The 19,864-nt window shown below is 36.0% G+C and overlaps 2 protein-coding genes across 2 annotated transcripts in view; one reads left to right on the forward strand and one right to left on the reverse strand.

The window, feature by feature from the left end:
• LOC129748288 (uncharacterized) overlaps positions 1-8,727 on the forward strand; it is a 32,519-nt gene extending 23,792 nt beyond the window's left edge. The window contains exon 5 of the mRNA XM_055742831.1: positions 8,161-8,727. Coding sequence (XP_055598806.1) covers positions 8,161-8,246 — 86 coding nt within the window. The 3' untranslated portion in view covers positions 8,247-8,727. The remainder of the gene's footprint in view (positions 1-8,160) is intronic.
• Positions 8,438-18,826, reverse strand: LOC129748289 (NF-kappa-B inhibitor-interacting Ras-like protein). The gene is made up of 3 exons (XM_055742832.1): positions 18,550-18,826; positions 9,351-9,587; positions 8,438-9,288 (listed from the first exon to the last, which is right to left on the reverse strand). The coding sequence occupies exons 1-3, from the start codon at positions 18,661-18,663 to the stop codon at positions 8,977-8,979; spliced, it is 663 nt and encodes a 220-aa protein (XP_055598807.1). The 5' UTR covers positions 18,664-18,826; the 3' UTR covers positions 8,438-8,976.
• Between the last annotated feature and the right edge of the window lie 1,038 nt (positions 18,827-19,864).

Below are 19,864 nucleotides of genomic sequence, written 5' to 3' on the forward strand. Positions count from 1 at the left end.
GGTGCCAGTTGCATTGGTTGACTTTATTAAACATTTGCCATGATTCTTTGATTCTCACATCTTCCCTCTTCTCCGAAAAAAAAAATTATTGTGCGTCTTCTATTCTTTATGAATTTCCTGTATCTCTCTCATTCTCTGATTCTTTCTAGGCTGAAGCCTTGAATCTGATAAATAAATAAATACATTCTCTCCTCCCTCCATTTATTCAGTGTACCACTGACAACTTTCCGTTCAAATTTTGTGCACTACTGATGCAAAACTGTCCATAAAAGAATATTCTATTAGTTTGCCTTCTGTCAATCGAATGTGCTTCCATTCAGTCCAGCAAGACTTTTTTTTTAACCCAGGGTGGGTCAGTAGGGTGGGTGCATATTGAGGAAAAGTAGGCAAGGGGTACCAAAAGTTTCTCATTGGTGGGGGGGTGGAGACGGAGCGTTTTTTGACAGCGAATTGTTCGTCTACCATGCCTACGATTACGATTGCCTGTCACAAGATGGACGATTCCGTGCATTGGTATAAGAACACACCTGAAGCTTTACCCGCCTTGTTTTAACCGCTCTACGAAACAAATTTCGAAATAATCAAATTTGTTCGGGAAACTTTCATCTTCAGATTCACAAAACATATTCAGAAACCAAATGGCTATCGACTTTTCTTTCACTAATAGTTTTAAATAAGTGTATAATTACTTCCCATTTACATTTGAGAAGAAAGTTCACAATTCCAATTTTAGACACATATCAGTTTGTTCATCCTTACAGCTTCAATGTTTTAACCAAGTCTCATATTCAATCCAGGATCTAGATTTCATTCTCGTATAGCAGATTTGGGTCTTTATTAAAGAAAATTACACTCAAGTTTCTTAATTGAATGTCAGATTTCTTTCACAAACTAAAGTCTCTGTCTCAATCTCTCAATCTCGGAGTTGATGCAATTTTAAATGCAGGCCTTCGTCATCAGATGCAAACCGCAGACTCAGTTTTGAGATTCCGATTCCACCATGCAGACTTAAACTCCATTTAACGTCATATTTGTTCATTTTTTTTCCTTTCAAATTTCTATGTTGGTTCTACCGCTTACAAGCTCTTCATTAATTATATAAAATTTCCAAAATATTTTTAAAATGTTCTAACGTTCTAAAATGTTCCAATTTAACGATATTCAGTGGCCTCATAATCCGATACTCTCAAAACATTTAAACAATTGTGGCTTTCGTTAAGTATGGCAGTTCCTTTAGTTCATATTTTTTTTCCTCTCAAATTTAGACTTCAAACACTTTTCCCAGCATCTTAGGCCTCAGAACCACATTTCACAATCTTCAGGTTGGCTAAAATTTAACAAACATGTTCCAGATTGTTGCAAGTGGAATTAAATCAAAATAAATTCAAATGAAAATCTATTTCAAAGGTAAGACTTGAAATTAAAAACTGATTTTTTTCAATGATTTAGAAGCGAACTCCACAGGAATATTCGTTTTGCCAAACACAGATTTTAATCTCCGATTCAGCCTTCATCAACGCGACGCCAGTTTTAACATTTGGTAAATAACGTTTTCCATATCGCTTCAAACACAATGCTCAGTAATTAAAATGCTGGTTTTTAATTTCAACACTTGACACTGATCTTCCAAATCGCTTTCCGATCAAAAGCTCAATCTTTCGTCCGGCATCCCCCGGAGTAAATCTAGGTCGTAGTCGGTGACGACCGACCTCGAGCTGTTCAACGAATCATCCGGTATCCGCCGGAAAGCTTCAAGGTCGTAATTAGTTTCCGCTAACTAGAATATTGCACTTTTCTCGATCCAACCGGCATCCCTGCATTTTTCTATTCAAATTGTGTATTCACCGAACCACAGAAAAAAACATTCAGGAGTCACCTTTTTTATTTCTTCCAAAAGCCGGTATTCGCCGATCTTTTGGAACTCATCCACCGGTATCCGCCGATTATTTTCGCAGTCGGTATCCGCCCAACTTTTTGGTTTCATTCTCCGGTATCCACAAATTTTTTTCACAGTCGATCTTCGCCGATCTTTGTGGATTCATTTACCGGTATCCGCCAGTTTTTTTCCCAATCCATAGCCGGTATCCGCCGAGCTATGAGAATTTGTATACCGGTATCCGCCGGTTTTCGATCCATAGTCGGTATCCGCCGAACTATGGAAATTTTTATACCGGTATCCGCCGGTTTTTTTCTCCCAATCCATAGCCGGTATCCGCCGAGCTATGAGAATATCGGATTATGAGGCCACTGAATATCGTTAAATTGGAACATTTTAGAACGTTAGAACATTTTTTTTTTCGGAGAAGAGGGAAGATATGAGAATCTGTATACCGGTATCCGCCGGTTTTCGATCCATAGTCGGTATCCGCCGAACTATGGAAATTTTTATACCGGTATCCGCCGGTTTTTCTCCAACCCATAGCCGGTATCCGCCGAGCTATGAAAATTTGTATACCGGTATCCGCCGGTTTTTAATCCATAGTCGGTATCCGCCGAACTATGGAAATTTATATACCGGTGTCCGCCGGTGGTCCAAGCCTAAGTCAGTATCCGCTGAACTTAGACAAAACTGTGAATTTATCAAAATTCACCCGGACTGTCTCGTCACATGCACAGTTTTTTTTTTCTTCGCCGACCGCCATTTCGAAGAAATCCGATGTTGGCGTTCTACACTCACTTTAATTTATTTTTAACTTCAAGGATTAGGGAAATCAACACTGTGGTTTCCCTGTCCTGTCACGGTCGCCAAAATGTGGGGCTCGTTCCGGAGTCTACCGGAAAACCGGCACGTTGGCCCGGATTTACTTTGTCCGATTGGCGTCTCTTGGGTTTCTCGCAGAGGGATGCAAGCACACAACCGTTCTAGCGCACAACAGACGAGAGAACTGGCGAGCCGACGCGCGTGTGGCGAATGCCCATTAGGGAGAGGAAGAGGATTCGAGCGAGAAAGATGTCAATCATGACAGGTCTATCAATGCTGGCAAATAGTGGTGCCAGTTGCATTGGTTGACTTTATTAAACATTTGCCATGATTCTTTGATTCTCACAATACCTACTGTAGTTGGAGCTTATGGAAGTAGCTTTTCACCACCCTTTACATATATGCAATTTTCAAATGGATGTGCGATGAGTGATGGCACTACCGCTGCTCAAATGACGTTGTTGAAGTCGATGTTTGCATCCAGAATGACAAGCACGGAAAAACGATCTCCTTCCCTGTCTAGAAGGAAATTTCAAGCATTGAGGTACTGAGGCAACTCTGAACATTCTTTTCATCAACCGTGGGTTCGCGTCTTAACTACAAAAGTTCGTGTTTGAACTTGCATTTTTATGACCACGCAGAAAATGTTGTTTATGTTTTATTTTCAACATAGGAATTTCAGCCTACTCCAACTTTTCTTCGTGTAGCAAAGTATGTTGCTATGGTTCTCAATTTGTGTTGTTTTCTGCCGAATGGAAAAAAGGTCCCGACTGACGGAATATGCTAATATATCTACAATTTGAGATTCTAATGTTATTTAAAATGGAACAATCATTGATGGAAATTTCACTTTTTGGACAATACTGAATATTTCATAAAAGATATCATAAATAGGCAACAATTTACTAAGTAAATTGATCTTAAAAACAACTATGATTATATGATTTGATTTGAGATTTATTGATGACCACATTATCATTATTATTATTATTATCTGGAGCACGTTTGGTAAATGGAAATCAGCATTTCTCTAAAAATTAATAAATTGGCAAAGGAAAAAAATCTTCGTGTAGAATTAGCTCTTTTTAATACTTTTCATTTAGGCACATCTGATTTTCACAATTAACACACGACGTATTACAGGACACGACACTTAACGTTCTTACAAAACGGAAAAAGGATTCAAAAATTACCTTTTTTGTCGACCGGTTTCGGGCTCGATGTTGCCCATCTACAGGACGATGTCCGACTGATCACACGAAGAAATTAAAAACACTTGCAGCATCCTACTATGTCGTAGTATTTGTCGGGAGGATGGTCAAATTTATAAAAATTTCCTTTTAGTAAGGGAGAAGAGTGGCGACGTAATCGGCGCCTCGTCTTCGTTCATTAGCGGTTTTTCGGCCGTGCTAATGAACATTGACTCCCATGCGTTTAAGTGTGAGGTTTTTCTAACGCATTTCTTGTACCTCACTTTTTCCCAATCTATGGCGTGATCAAGTTCTGTTGCGTGGGAAGCTACACTAGATTCGTTGATTCTGAGGTTTTCTACTGCGTTCCTATGTTCTTTTAATCGAACTTTGAACTTGCGCCGTGTTTGGCCAATGTAAATGGCCGGGCAATTTTTGCATGGTATTTCATAAATACCTGATCTTTCTTCGTCTGGAATCTTATCTTTCAGCGAAACCAACCGATCCTTGAGTGTGTTCCCACTTTTGTATGCTGTTTTTAAGCCATGTTGAGAGAGTATCTTGGTAATCCCGTTGGTTAGTCTGGGGTAGAACGGCAAACTAACCCTTTGGGATTCTTCTTTCTCTGGTCTTAAAGTAGTTGCATCTCTTCGAATTTTCTTTCGCGCGTGTTTTTGTAGGATTTTTTGTACAAAATCGTTGTCGTATCCGTTAAGGGCACCTGCTTCGAATATTTTTAATTTTTCTTCTTCAAACTCAGCTTTTTCCATGGGTATATTGTATAGCCGATGAGCCATGGAATGAAAAGCGGCTTGTTTTTGTGACCCAAAATGGTTAGAATCAACTGTGATATATCGGTCTGTTGAGGTTGGTTTTCGATAAATTGCAAATTTAATGCTGTTGTCCTCTTTTCTTGAAATCAGAAGATCGAGAAAGGGAAGTTTTCCGTCTGATTCTTTTTCTACCGTAAATTTAATGGAATTGTGCTGAGTGTTAAGAAGCTCTAGGGTCTGTGGAAGATAACGTTCTTTAACCACGGCAAGGATGTCATCTACGTAGCACCACCAGACGCGTGGGAACAGCCTTGCCGTGGTTAAAGAACGTTATCTCCAAAACATGTTGAACGGATAAATCAAAATCATATTTTGAGTATAAAATTTATTAACAAAGTCAACTTACTTATCATGGAAGATATTATGAAAAAAAGTAGATATACTTGTGTTGTACTATAATTGTCAGATCGGGACACAAATTTTTGGTGATAATGAGCTTAACAGTTTTCGCCAGAAGCTTTCGAAATTTAGTCTAAGGCAACTTAGGTCTTCTCGATAGCATTTATTCATGTTCGTAAGAACTTTCCTCACATGGAGGCGCGTTTCATGTGTCCTTCAAGTTTCTGGGGAGTGAGGAATATTCCTATTATTGTATTTTATATATAATACTAGCAGACCCGGTAAACTTTGTCTTACCATTTTAAACTTGGCGTCGATTTCAAGTTTTTTTTTCGCTGTTTGACTTAAAAAAAGCATCAAATCTTGAGTTGTTAATCGTCTCGCTTTCTTGAACATGTCCTAGTTTTTAAACATACCCATCTTTTCCGTTTTCTCGAATTGGCCCGCTCAATTATATCGGGATCAAATCTAGGAATTTTAACTCAATTGTACGGGTCTTTTAACAGATTATTCAAAAAATATCTCCAATAAATTTCACATACATCTCACATGAATCCTTTTCATTTACATTTCTTTGATTCGGATGCTTTGAATATTGCCGAATGATATCAGGTATCAGCTTCCCGTTGCAAATTCGATTTTTTCAGCACTCAACGTTACCATCAAACTTGGCAAACCTCATGCTAAAAAAAATCCACTCTTTATTACTTGTTCCATAAATAACATATGTTGATTATATCTATGTTTCATTTATTGTATACAATTTAGTTGATTGACTCCGCTTTGCTCGAGTTCACTTTAAGGTTTAAATCGAAATCAAAAATTTCTCATTTATTGGAATTTATTGCATATGAAACTTTATGGAAGAAGAATTTAGAATATCGGGACAATTTTTGGAGTGTTTGCTCAATATTCTGCCTAGCGCAGCACTTTTAGCTCCCGAGTAGCTTTTGATGGTATATTTTTTAGAACTGAAGAAATAAAAACATTAGAGATGATTTTTTTCAAACCATTTTCAAGCAGCTTCACTTTCCTCACATTTGGAAGCAGTGGTTATTTATATCCATATTTTCATCAAAATCATGTCCAAAAAAAAAGGTTCGCCCTTTTTTTAGCAAAAAATGCTAGTTAAATCAAGAAGTCTTGATTTATTGGGTTATTATTCAAAGATTTTAATTTGAAGAAATTTAATTTGCTTTTGAAAGGAGAAAAGATATGATTAATTTTTTTATTATTCAACCGAATTAAAGCATTTTTATCTTCTTTTTTATCCTTAAATACATACCTGCCAATTGAAACCATTGTTGTCTGATTTAAAATTTTCCTGAACAGTGTTGAAGGTGATTTGCGATTCTGTTTAAGATTATGTGATATTTTCAAGAATCAATTAGATTTAATTGGAATGCAGGTTTTAAAAAATTAAATACATAAAAAAAACTTATCTTTCAAGGCTACGATGATTTCATGAGTTCATTCTTTTTTCTGGATATTTTCATGTAAATTTACCTCAACATTTAAAAATTTTAATTATCCGTTCAGATTTAACACTCGGGATACCTACCCTATCTGACTATTTTAGAGAAAAAATGGAATATGTTTCATGACTTAAAGGCGCATTGCCACTTGTTTCACCGTGTGAAATGACAGGAGTTAATATTATTTTCAACACTTTCAGGTCATAACAAAAACTTATCAAAAAAAAAAAAATTCAGCTACTGCTACTTAATAAAATTATGCTTCTGGAATATCAATCACAAAAAAAAATATGTCAACAAAAAATCGGATCTAAAGTCTCACCTACGTAACCAAAATATGTTAAACAAAAACACACATTTATGTTAAGTACGTACTTGAACTCTGTATAAACAAACAGGGAACCTGTAAACAGTTTTTTGGTGAACGATTTAAAAAAAAGTTAAGTTTATTTAGTCAGATTGTTTCTTTGGGCCCAACCATTTATAAATTTAGAAATCATGTATACATTTTTTGTAAATGTTGAACGTTTGCACTTCTTTGCATTCGGCCTTCAAATGAACATCAATCTCATATAACCCATTTTAAAGTACAGGCTTTTGTTCAGTTCATGTGTCTGTTCATTTGCAACGGATTTTGTGGTTGTTCTATAAATTTAATGGCGCATGATACAACTTCTGTGAAGCACATTTGTACATGTTTGAAAAATATTTCTAGCGTTTTGGATTATAAACCAAGTCTTTCCACTTTTCTTTTTTCAAAAGTCCGCAAAGAGTCATACCATTATTTCATACGCATCAGTACTAAATTCATATTATTTAGACAACAATTCCTTCTTGAAATAACACGAATTGAAGTTTTAATTTTTTCAAATCGTTTGAATGGTTTTGATTTGATCGGCAAAATATTAATCTGGGTCACATCTGGGCGTCATTCATTACTACATATGTGCTGTACAAATGATCTAGGAATCAAGAAGAAAAAACACATCTAGGCTTCATGTGGTCACCACATGCATCGAAATTATGCTTGGTTGAGAAATGCGCGCCCAAATATTCCCACTAAACAGTATGCTATGCCATAGTTACTAACCTCCTACGACGTTTGCTTGCGACGCCTGGACCTTGGAGACGAAAAACAAACTGCCCGCCCGGCGCCCAAAGTAAAGAAAATCTCGAAAAAATTGAAGGCCATGACTTTAATTTAATTCAATTTATTACAAATTTAATGATAACGGACAATTGATGCGACTTTTTGTTGTTTTTATTCGATATAAACCGATTCGCATGCCCACAGAATATTCTAAAAATAATTTCATTTGAATCGGTTGGGTCATTTCGGAGGAGTAGTACTACAAACACCGTTACAAGAGAATTTTATATAATAGATTATATTATTATATTTATTATATTATATTATTATATTTGTCTCAAGGTAATTAGGTGGGTCACTAAGGGGGACGCAGTTATCAAAAAAACTCTCTAACACATTAGAAGAAAACCGAAATACTGAAACTAACAGACAATGCCTACCAACTAAATTAAAGATTGATAACTGTATGATTCACGCAACGCCCTCATAACTGACTTTTCGTACAATAATTAGGTACATTATCTCGTTCCAGGTTTCGGCATCAGCAGCACCCTGTGGGACGACATTTTCGGCACAACTATAGTGCTGAGGAAGCTGAAGTACCTTTTGAAGTGGTGAAAACAATACGCCACACGATGCCTCGTTTCGAGAAGGTGTTAATTTTTTCTTTTCTATAAGACCAAAATTTTATTTTGATTTCTTGATTGATTTCTCACGACAGTGAGAGGAACGGAAGCCACGAAGGAAGTTGCGAAAGGATTTTTTCTCTAAAAAAAACTTCTTGTCATTTAGAGTTAAATTATGTTTTATTGTCTCTAATGTAAATATCTTACTGAATAAATGATAAGTAACTGCATCATTATCGATTACAATACGTCACAGAAAATGCCAATAATTTTGCCTGTTTCATTACATGCAACTTTAAAGTAAAACTATAGCTACTACCTCTCTAAATGCATGAGGTCGATAATTTAAATGTGCCTTTAAATAGTTCGGGAGGGTGCTTAACGGAACTGTTGGCTCTAATAGTCTAGCTTTTTGAGTCTTAATCTATGAGGTGCAGTCGGGTTTCCCTGATTGGAAGAACAAAATAAAATTAAAGAAAGTTAAAAAAAAATTGGTAGTTGCAATCACTTCGATCACAAAATGTTCCTCAGCTTTCTATCGGAACGAGAAAAAAAATACTCTTGAGCCTACAGGTAAGTAAGTACTGATCGCAGTCGGTAGTAAAGCTTAATACTCTTAAGTACACAATCGCTACACAAAAAATAAATGATATCAGAATATTTGGTACACTTTACGTCGATAAATACTCGTGTTGTGGTCTTCACCACACCGCACACTCCGCCTAGCTGTTGTCCACCTTCGAAGTTTTCTGCGTCAGTTGACGGAGCTGCGGGAAGCTACCCTTGGTTTGCGGCGGGTAGAGACGACTTGCCAGCTGAACGAAGGGCTCATACAGCGAGGCGCGTTCCATTGCGTTGACCGTGTAGTGTTTGATGCGCTCCCGGGCACACCAATTGTTGGCCCTGGTCAGATTGGACTCTATCACATCGTTGCTCAGCAACATTTGCTGCTGCAGGTGGGAGGAGTTTACCGGGGAGGAACCATTGGACCGGGTCTGGCGAGATCGCATGTTGGCTATCACAATCACAAATACCTAAAAGAAAAAAAAGGATTTTTTAAACTCAGCTGAGGGAGGTGAAATTCACAAAAACCCACCTCCTTTTTGTCCTTAAACTTATCGATGTCGCTCTTGATGCCCCCGAGCATGTCCAAGCTGGAGGGATCGCTCGGATCGTACACCAGGATGAAGGCATCCGGATAGCTGAGATAGTGGCGCGGAAGTTGGCCATTGCCTTGCAGTCCCGAGGTGTCGAAGATTCTCAAGGTGTCCCGGCTGCCTTTGCCGGTGTCCACGCTGGCCACGTAGGTGTCCTCGATAGTGCTGTGAATTTCCTGCACAAGTTTTCGGATTTTCAGGAAAACAACAAAAAAAATTAACATTTTTTCCCTTATGGTGGTATGTTGTTTCATTAAGCACAAATACAAACAGTGGATGTCCAAAATTCAAACATTGAATTTTCTATCCATCTTCTCACTTTGTTAAATTGTGGCAACGTAAAGCTCCTGCATCGATTTTGAAAACAACGCTTCAGAAGGCTTGTAAAGGAGCAACTTCCTGCTAGTGACAGTGTCCTCGAAACTTTCACAAATGTTTAAAAGAGGAGTCTCAATTGCATCACCATATACACATAATATAATGATTCATGAGATTCAAAGAAATTGTTTTAAGTTCCGGCAATTCAAGTACAGGCAAAATTCAAGTGTCTATTTTCGTAATTTATTTATGGTACTCTGGAGCCACCATTGACAGATTTACTGCCAGTTTTCAGTTCCGCATATTATAAAATCTTTTGTCAAATAACATACTGAACTCATTTTACAAAATATTTTATTATAGACGGAGAAGCAATAGACTTCTGCCAAGAGTTGCAATACATCTGCCAATGGTGGCTCCAGAGACAAAACTTTCCCATCCTCCAAAACATATTTTTGGACAAAAAATGATCAAAATGACTGTTCAGTCCGCAGAGCGGTCTGAAGAAAGAACGCGACGCAAAGAAGGAGAGCGGTCCGAAGAAGAACGGGGAGAAACAACATCAGCCAATCAGCAAGCAGTGCGCGACAAGCCAAAGTTTTAAAAAGCGCGGTCCCGCTGGTCGCGCAAGTTTAGTTAATTTTCAACCGCCAACTCAGGCCCATCCCGAGAGAGCAGCGAAGAGAGAAGCGAGAGAGAACTAACCGGAGAAGAAACAGCAGCCAGCAGGAACGCACCCTTATTCTCGTTTTCGATCGAATGACATTCGTTCGAAAGTTAAGCAATTTCGCATTCTTGTTTTCGTTCGAACGAATCATAGCAGTTAAATCTTTCGAACAAAGCTCGTTCGAACGAAATGTTGCATTCTCGTTTTCGATCGAACGTATTTTTTCTATCGGTCGTCAAACGCGAGTCTAATGCTGCGAACGGAATTCGTTAAAAAGGCCAAAAATGAAAAAAATAGAGGAAATATGAAAAATTGGGAGGATATGATACTAAAAAAATCTGAAAACACAGCAGTTTTATATCCAGTCTGATGTTTTGCAATATTACGAAGATTTTCGCTGAAGAAAGTTTTTTGACTGTTGAAACTTGTTGCCGGATTCCAATTTTTCACTCCGGGTGAGGGAGATTTACAGCAGCATTAACAGAGCAGCAGCACCGTCCCCACTACCGTCTGGTATTGATAGGACACCTTCTTGATACCGGAAACACTTGCGATAAAGCTTCTAGGGCACAATTGAAAAGTTTTAATATCGGCAGGCGTTTGTTTCTGCTGCTGACGATGTCGGAATCAGCCCCGGCGACTGCTGATGTTCTTTTTTTTAACAATATTTTTTCCGAAACTCACCGGATGATCGCGACTAGATCTACAATACATCAAAGAACTAATTTTAATCTCAATATTTACATTTGAAAATGTCATTTTAAACCAGGTTGCTGCCCAACAATTTCGAAGTTCATCAGTCCGACGTTTCGGCCTTTGGTCTTGGCCTTCCTCAAGGGTTATATTGCATTATACTGTATGTGTTCCTGAGTGTATCGGATGTGAGGGGAAGTTTTGCTGGTATCTAACCTTTATCTTGTATGTTGTTATCACTATGGTCATAATTATATACGAATTCCTAACTGTTTTATGCGGACACAATTTGTTTGAACCTTCTAATTTTGGTGTGGTTTTGTTTACACTTGATGTGTAAACAAAACCACACCAAAATTAGAAGGTTCAAACAAATTGTGTCCGCATAAAACAGTTAGGAATTCGTATATAATTATGACCATAGTGATAACAACATACACTTGATGTGTAAACAAAACCACACCAAAATTAGAAGGTTCAAACAAATTGTGTCCGCATAAAACAGTTAGGAATTCGTATATAATTATGACCATAGTGATAACAACATACAAGATAAAGGTTAGATACCAGCAAAACTTCCCCTCACATCCGATACACTCAGGAACACATACAGTATAATGCAATATAACCCTTGAGGAAGGCCAAGACCAAAGGCCGAAACGTCGGGCAAATTGTAAATTTTAGTATTTGCTTCCTTTTGACTGAAATGCTAATTTAAATTAAAAAAGAATAATAATCATCAGTCGTTAAAAATTACTTAAAAAGAAGTTCATCAGGTAACACCAAAATTGAACGTATCGCGTTCGTACGAAAACAAGAATATCTTTTTAGAATTCGTTCGAAAGTATCTGTTCGAACGAAAGCCAAATACGCCGTAAACGAGAACAAGGGTGACGGGCTGCTCGAATCATCGTCGTCGTGCTCGGACGGAGCCGATTGCGTCGCGAGAGCGAAAAGGTGATCGCTCATCCTGATTGTTCGAGAAAGTTCCAGAGTTTCCAGAGCGTAAATAAATAAAATTAGAGAAAAGTGAACAGCAAATAGAGAGATATGAGAAGTTAAAGTGAAAGTGTTTTCTTCGTGCTGCTGCTCCAGTTTCTTGCTTCCGGTTCTCTGTTGCCACACCCCAATCGGCTCTTATCAGAGCATATCCGAAAGAGTTTAGTTACTGTGGCAACCACCGATTTGTTTGGCATTCCAGACAGCCTGTCCACCGACCTGCCTCCCCTGGTTTGGCAACCACAGGGGTTGTAAAGTCGAGGCCCAATCCCACAAGGGGAGCGGGCAGCCAGTGGTTGTTTTTCATGCCACCCACCGTGATACAGTCCACCCTCTCCAATGACATAAATGAAAAGATATGACAAAAAATACAAAAATGACAAAAAAAAAAAACAAAAGTGACTAGAACGACAAAAATGAAAAAAAATGACAGAAATGAAAAAATATGACAAATAAAAAAAAATTTAAAAATATGACCAAAAAGACAAAAATTTAAAAAAAATAAAAAGACAAAAATTAAAAAAGTTACTTTAAAGACATAAAATGACAAAAATGATTAAAATGACAAAATGCCAGAAATGATAAAAATTAAATAAATGGCAAATATCACAAAAATCACAAAAACTACAAGAATGACAAAAATAACAAAAATGACAAAAAATGCAAAAACGACAAAAATGATTCATGACAAGAATGCTAAAAATGCCAAAAATGAAAGGAATAACAAAAATGATAAAAATGACAAAAATAATAAAAACGACAAAAATGACAAAAGTGACAAAAATTACAAAAAAAAAACAAAAATGAACAAAATTACAAAATTGAGAAAAATTACAAAAGAAGCAAAAATGCCAAAATTTAAAAAAAAAGGCAAAAACGACAAAAATTACAAAATGACAAAAATAATGAAAATGTTAAAAATGACATAAATGACCAAAAGGCGATCGAAGAGACGTAAAGCAGTATCGAGGTATAACCAGTTTGTCGACAGGTTCTAAACTTTTCGAAATCATCGTGAGTGGCGCTCTATTGCGATCTTCATCCCAATATATTGCGGCTGAACAGCACGGGTTTATGCCTGGAGTACAAACCTTTTGCAATACACATCGTTTTGCCTGAACCAGATGGAGTGTAAAAACCAAGTAGATGCTGTTTACACCGACATCAAGGCTGCATTTGACAGGATTGATCACAGAATATTGCTTGCCAAACTATCTAAACTTGGTGTTCATGAGAACATGGTTGTTTGGTTGGAATCCTTCCTCACAGATCGGTGTATCAGAACTAAATTTGGTGATAGCATATCCTTTCCTTTCATAAATCGGTCTGGGGTGCCTCAGGGAAGCAATCTTGGGCCTCTGCTGTTTGTATTGTTTTTCAAAGATCTGATAACCAGTTTGGATGATGGAACTAAGATTGCATATGCTGATGATTTGAAAATATATGTCCCAATAGAATGCACCGAGGATTGTGCCCAGCTCCAATCGCTGCTCGATCGGTTTAGTGAATAGTGTAGACTGAATAAGTTATCGGTTAGTATCCCTAAATGCTATGTAATAACCTTCCATCGAAAAAAAAAGCACCCATTCTACACGACTATAGCATCGATCATCAGCATCTTAAAAGGGTATTGGAAGTTGGCGATCTAGGTGTTACCCTTGATGCCTAGCTCACGTTCAACAGCCATCGAACAACCGTTATAAATAAAGCCAATCGACAACTTGGTTTCATTTCAAAAATAGCACGAGAATTTACAGATCCGCTGTGCTTGAAGTCGCTCTACTGTGCACTCGTCCGATCCATAATAGAACATGCTGCAATTGTCTGGGCCCCCTACCAGCTGTGTTGGATCTAACGAATTGAGCGCATACAGAAGCGTTTTTAAAGATTCGCCCTACGACATCTGCCATGGCACCATCCTAAGGATCTTCCCGCTTATCCTAATCGCTGCCAGCTTTTGGGTATTGAAACACTGGAACGCCGCCGAAGGATTCAACAAGCAACATTCGTCGCTAAAGTATTGAACGGTGAGGTTCAGTCACCACACTTGCTGGAAATGATATGCTTTAGTGCGCCATTAAGGACCTTACGATCTCACTCGTTACTATCAAATCGAGTCCACCGAACATCCTACGGCTATAATGAGCCATTGAGTGCGATGATGCGAGTATTCCAGGACGCTGAACATCTGCACCAGTTCAATGAACCACACACAAAACTTTCGAGACTCCACTTAGCAAAAATGAGCTGTTACTTTCCGTTAGCAAAAATTTTTTTTTACTGTCCAGTTAGTTCTTTCCCAAATTGTCATGACTTTTGCTTAATTTGAGTAAAAAAATCCCCTTTGCTACTTATTTCAGTATTTACAGTAGCATGGACTCAAACTTTTAGGACTTTTAGTTTCTACTCGAACCACGGTGCAACGTTTTTTTTTGACAGGAATTTTGTTTTGTTTTGTTTTCGGATCAGTCAGTCGTAAATTCGGAATGTTTCGATTCCGTTTTACCATTAAAAGTTGTGCGCCGTGTTTTGTTTGCCGTTCAGAGAGAGTTCATCACATAATGCTCCGAATCCTACCTGTCCGGCCGGATACGATTTTCGATGGTAGTGGAGGATGGAACCATCAAAATGTTGAATACGAGGTCCTTCTCTTTGCCGATTCCCGAAGACTTTTCATGTTGGCCGTTTGGATAAAGCTCCAGCGGATGATTTGTTTTGGTTTGAAACAATTTTAAGTGGAATCGGAATTTTGTTTGGTAAGTGCGATAAATAATTGAAATTGAGCTTAAAAGAAAAATAATTTAGCTTTGCCGCTTCCAGCGAAAACACATCTCCAGTTGAAGGGCTAATCACAACGGCATCCGGTAGCCGCGACAACGTAGGATTGTTTTGCCCCGAAATCTGCCCGAAGATGATGGAAGCCGGTTCGATTAATGCCGTTAACGTGGGCTCGGAAGTTAACGCGGATAAGGTCATCATTGGATGTGGTTCAACAGCCTTGGGCTGCCCCATTGGAGTCATGTCATTTGCTTTCAATAATATTTTGATAACGTTGCTTTACGCTATCAAACGCACTGGAAAACGACCGATCTAGTATTCACTAGAGGGAAAATTTTTCAGTTTATTTTGCACGGTAAGTTTCTTTTCAAATTAATAAAAATTTAATTACTTCCAAACCGAACATTTCACATTTCAGGTCAGGTGAAGGAAAACGGTTGGAGATTACGAAATGTTGTTTGAGTTTGTTGAGCTCCAAATTGGTCTGTAACGAACGACAAGAGAAATGGAGACCACCATCCAAAACCTTCGTGCAAAACAAAGTTACGAAGTAGGTTAAAACCGGAAGCAGCGAATGAAAATTTTCATACGAGGTGCATTAATTGGTTTTTTTTATAGGGACATGCAGCTTCACACGACTGTTCCGCCTGTCGGGGGGATGCAGACAACCATATGCTGGTTTAACGATTCTACAAATTGACCGCGAATGGCAGCGCTGATGTCACTTAATCCGATGGCCCAGAATGCATTTTTATCAATGCCCAAGTGTTTTGTAAGTAGTGTTAAAAGAAACATTATTTGAATTGAAAAATGTGACTAAACAGTTCTTATTTTTCCAGGTTTTGGAATTGTTAAGTGAACTACAATTATCGATGGTAATTGCATTATTTGTTACCTCTCCTGGTATAAGCTCCGGATGATGCCAGCATTGAAATCAAAACCCCACGGCGGATACACTTGAAGCACTGCGATAAAATGGGCAATGTTTGCCTGAAGTAAATTCAACAACTACGCAAGTGCAACGCGGTATGTATTGATTTTTTTAATCAATGTTAAAAGTTTTTTAAAATTGAAATATCAGAATTTTGTATTATTTAGTAATCTCTTCTAACTAATTGTCCTTCCTTGATCTTGTACAACAGTTACATTAAAATTTCAATGAATAAATTGTGTAATCACTTTGTGTATTAAGCCCCACAGATGGCAAAAAGTGACATCTTCGCAGACTATTTTAAGGCAAACTTAATTATTCTCACGAAACTTAATTATACTGCCTATTATTATGATTATTATTATTTTCGTTTTCATACTAAGAAATTTAACATTCAATTTATTTTGAAGAAACTTCATTATTTTTGTTTTTTTTTTTCAGATTTTTGTGACGTTCGCGGTGAATCCTTGGAACCGATGGAAGAAAAAGTTCAATAATTTTCCCGAATGAGCTTTATGGTAACCACAATTTTTACTTCCTTGTTTCATAATCTAAAAACTGTTTATTTTCTCAGGACCATCACCCGAATGTCACAAGTCGCCAAACTTGTCTACCATAATTTCCATGATTTATGGAAAGAAAGCTTCCGAATAAAAGGACATCTTTTAGCTAACGAAAATAAAATAAGTAGGAAATAATTCCAAATTTCTTTTTATTTTAAAAAGAAACCCCTTTATGAAAAATAAATAAATTTTTGATTTTACTCAAATTTTAGTAATTTTTGAAAATAAAAATTTTGCTAACATTTTAGCAAACAATCATTTTATTTACAGAAAAATTAGTAAAAATTTAGTCCGGACACTTCCGACTATTTTGCTAAATTTTTATTAATTTTTTTTTGCTAAATTGATTGCTAAGTTTCTAGCTGGTCAAATTTGAGCAAAATTTTGCTAAATTCCGGCCTCGAAAATTTTGTGTGCAGCTAGTCGTTTTATTCGTCGTGTTCGCCAGTCCAGTCTATTTAATTCTATCTGATTGATGTTTGTTCTATATTCTAATTCATTTAAACAAAATGTTCGATGAATAAATATTATAATAATAATAATAAAATGACAAAAAATACCAAAATGGCAAAAATAACAAAAAATGACATAACAATAAATGACATAAACGACAAAAACGGCAAAAAGGACAAAATGATAAAAAATGGCAAAAATGAGCAAAACGACAAAAATGACAAAAATGGCAGACCTGACAAAAATAACAAAAATAACAAATATCACGAAAATAATAAAAATGACAAAAATGACGAAAATGTCAAAATGACTCAAATGACAAAAATGATAAAAATTACAAAAGTTACAAAAATGACAAAAATAACAAATATTACAAAAATGAAAAAAAATTATTGAAATGCCACAAAAGTCAAAGATGACTTAAATGACAAAAATTAATTGACAAAAATGACAAATATTGCAAAAAATGACAAAAATGATAATTGTGACGAAAATGACAAAAATGACAATAATGATAAAAATGATAAAAATGACAAAAATGACAAAAATGCAAAAAATGACAAAAAAGACTAAACTGACAAATCTGAAAAAATTAACAAAATGACAAACGACAAAAATGACAAAAATGATAAAAATATACAAAACAATAAAAATGCAAAAATTACAACAATGACATAAAAGATAAAAATAATTAAAATAGCAATTTTGATAAAAATGACAAAAATTATAAGAATGAAAAAAATGTCAAAAATGATAAGAATGAAAAAAATGTCAAAAATGACAAAAAAGATAAAATAGACAAACTTTACAAATATAACCTTTTGGTCATTTTTGACCAAAATGACAAAAACTACAAAAATGACAAGAATAACAAAAATGACAAAAATAAAAAAAAATTAAAAAAATGAAAAAAATGGCCAAAAATGACAAAAATGGTAAACGGCAAAAATTACAAAAATGACAAACGTTACAAAAATTACAAAAATGACAAAAATTACAAATATAGCAAAAATGACCAAAATGACAAAAATGACAAAAATGAAAAAATTACAAAAATTACAAAAATGACAAAAATGACAAAAATGACAAAAATGACAAAAATAACAAAAATAACAAAAATGACAAAATTGAAAAAAATGAAAAAATGAAAAAAAAATTAAAAAAATAACAAAAATGACAAACATTACAAAAATTACAAAAATGACAAAAATGGCAAAAATGACAAAAATGGCAAAAAATGACAAAATGACAACAAATACAAAAATGACCAAAATGACAAAAATGACAAAAATGACAAAAGTGACAAAAATAACAAATATGATAAAAACAACAAAAATAAACAAAACGACAAAACAACAAAAATTACAAAAATGACAAAAAATGCAAAAATGACAAAAATTACAGAAATGACAAAAATAAGTTATATGACATGAGACAAAAATGAAAAATTGGATATTTCATTCGTCAGGCTTTTTTTTTTGCTTATATATCAAGAATAAAAGGTCCAAGAAAATTCAAGCCGGAAGCGGAAACAATTGGCAATAAAAACCCAGCGCAAACAGTGGCGCTCTATTTGCATCAATTAGAAAGTTCAGTTATTTCATGTTTCCGCTATACCTTTACTTTACGCACCTGCTACCGTATGTGAGGTAAGTAAAATTACTCATCACCTGACTCATCAGAGAAAGACGAGTCATTTAGGTTTTTTTTCCATTGGGTTCTTCGAAAACACTTACCGATTCGATGGTAACGTTTCCATAGATTAGCTGTTCCAGAATCGCCGTCTTACCGACACCTTTGGCTCCACAGATTATCACCTTACTGATTTTACTGATTTTGGACGTGAGCATTTTAATTTGGTTATTGGGGACACCGAGCAATAGTTGTTCCTAATACATGGTTAATTACAACTAAAGCAAATCGAAAGAGGTGTTCAAATTTCGCGCAACACCCCGAGCTGACTGCAGCAGTACGCGGAGAATTTTCACTTTTGTTGTTTACAAAAAGCAACGGGATTATTTTGGCTGATGATGATGACTGCAGTCATGTTGCGCTGATGATGATGATGATGGCAACTGACATCGGCAAACGTCAAATTGACAGCAGGAAACGCAAACTTTTCCGAGGATTTCCAAGGGGTCGGCTAATGTACAAAAAGGTATATATGCAAATTAATTGCATAAAAAAAATCCACTATACATAAATAATTATGCAAAGGATGCAAAGGTATAGTAAATTCTCGTAATTAAAAAGTTCATAAAACTTTATTGCTTATGTTTTTTATGGTTGATCAACAATTTGTTTTTCAACTATATATAAATCGGCCGTCAAATAAATACCAAACAACAACAATAATGTCTAAATGATAGAATTTACACAGAACTACAGATATGACAAAAAGGCTTAAAATGACAAAAACAAACTTATAAAAATGACAAAAATGACACGTATGGCAAATAAATGACAAACATAAAAATAACGAAAATAAGCAACAAATTTCTAAAGTTACAAAACTTTAAAAAAATATACGAAAATTTCAACAATGACAAAGGTTCGATAATAACTCAGATTAATAAATGCTAAAAATTAATCAAAAGACAAACCCGCATGAATCAGTATCATAAAGTGACCGTTCCTGTAATTTTTTTCCCGAGACACCCGAAAGATTACCCTAATAGTAACCATATTATTAAAGAAAGATTGTATGAATCGACACACTTTACGATACAGGGAACGGGTTGTTAAGTAGAGTTACGATTCAACAACGATTCAAATACAACGAACCGCCTGGATCGTACGTGTTATCTTTTGTTAATGATCCACCCATAAATTGCGGATGATACGGTGTATCTTCTATTATTAATTAATGGATGTATGAGAAAAATAAAATAAAATTTGTTTTTCTATAATTGTTTATTTAACATTTAAGTCCAACATATTGAAACATAAGAACGTCACACAATTACACTTTGTACAATTTGCTGTTTATTGGCTGTTCTACTGAACCACTGCTTCCGTTCCTGAGCTGCTGAGATGGAGGCGGAGATACAA

The sequence above is a fragment of the Uranotaenia lowii genome, chromosome 2, assembly GCF_029784155.1.
Source record: "Uranotaenia lowii strain MFRU-FL chromosome 2, ASM2978415v1, whole genome shotgun sequence".
Taxonomy (NCBI): Eukaryota; Metazoa; Arthropoda; class Insecta; order Diptera; family Culicidae; genus Uranotaenia; species Uranotaenia lowii.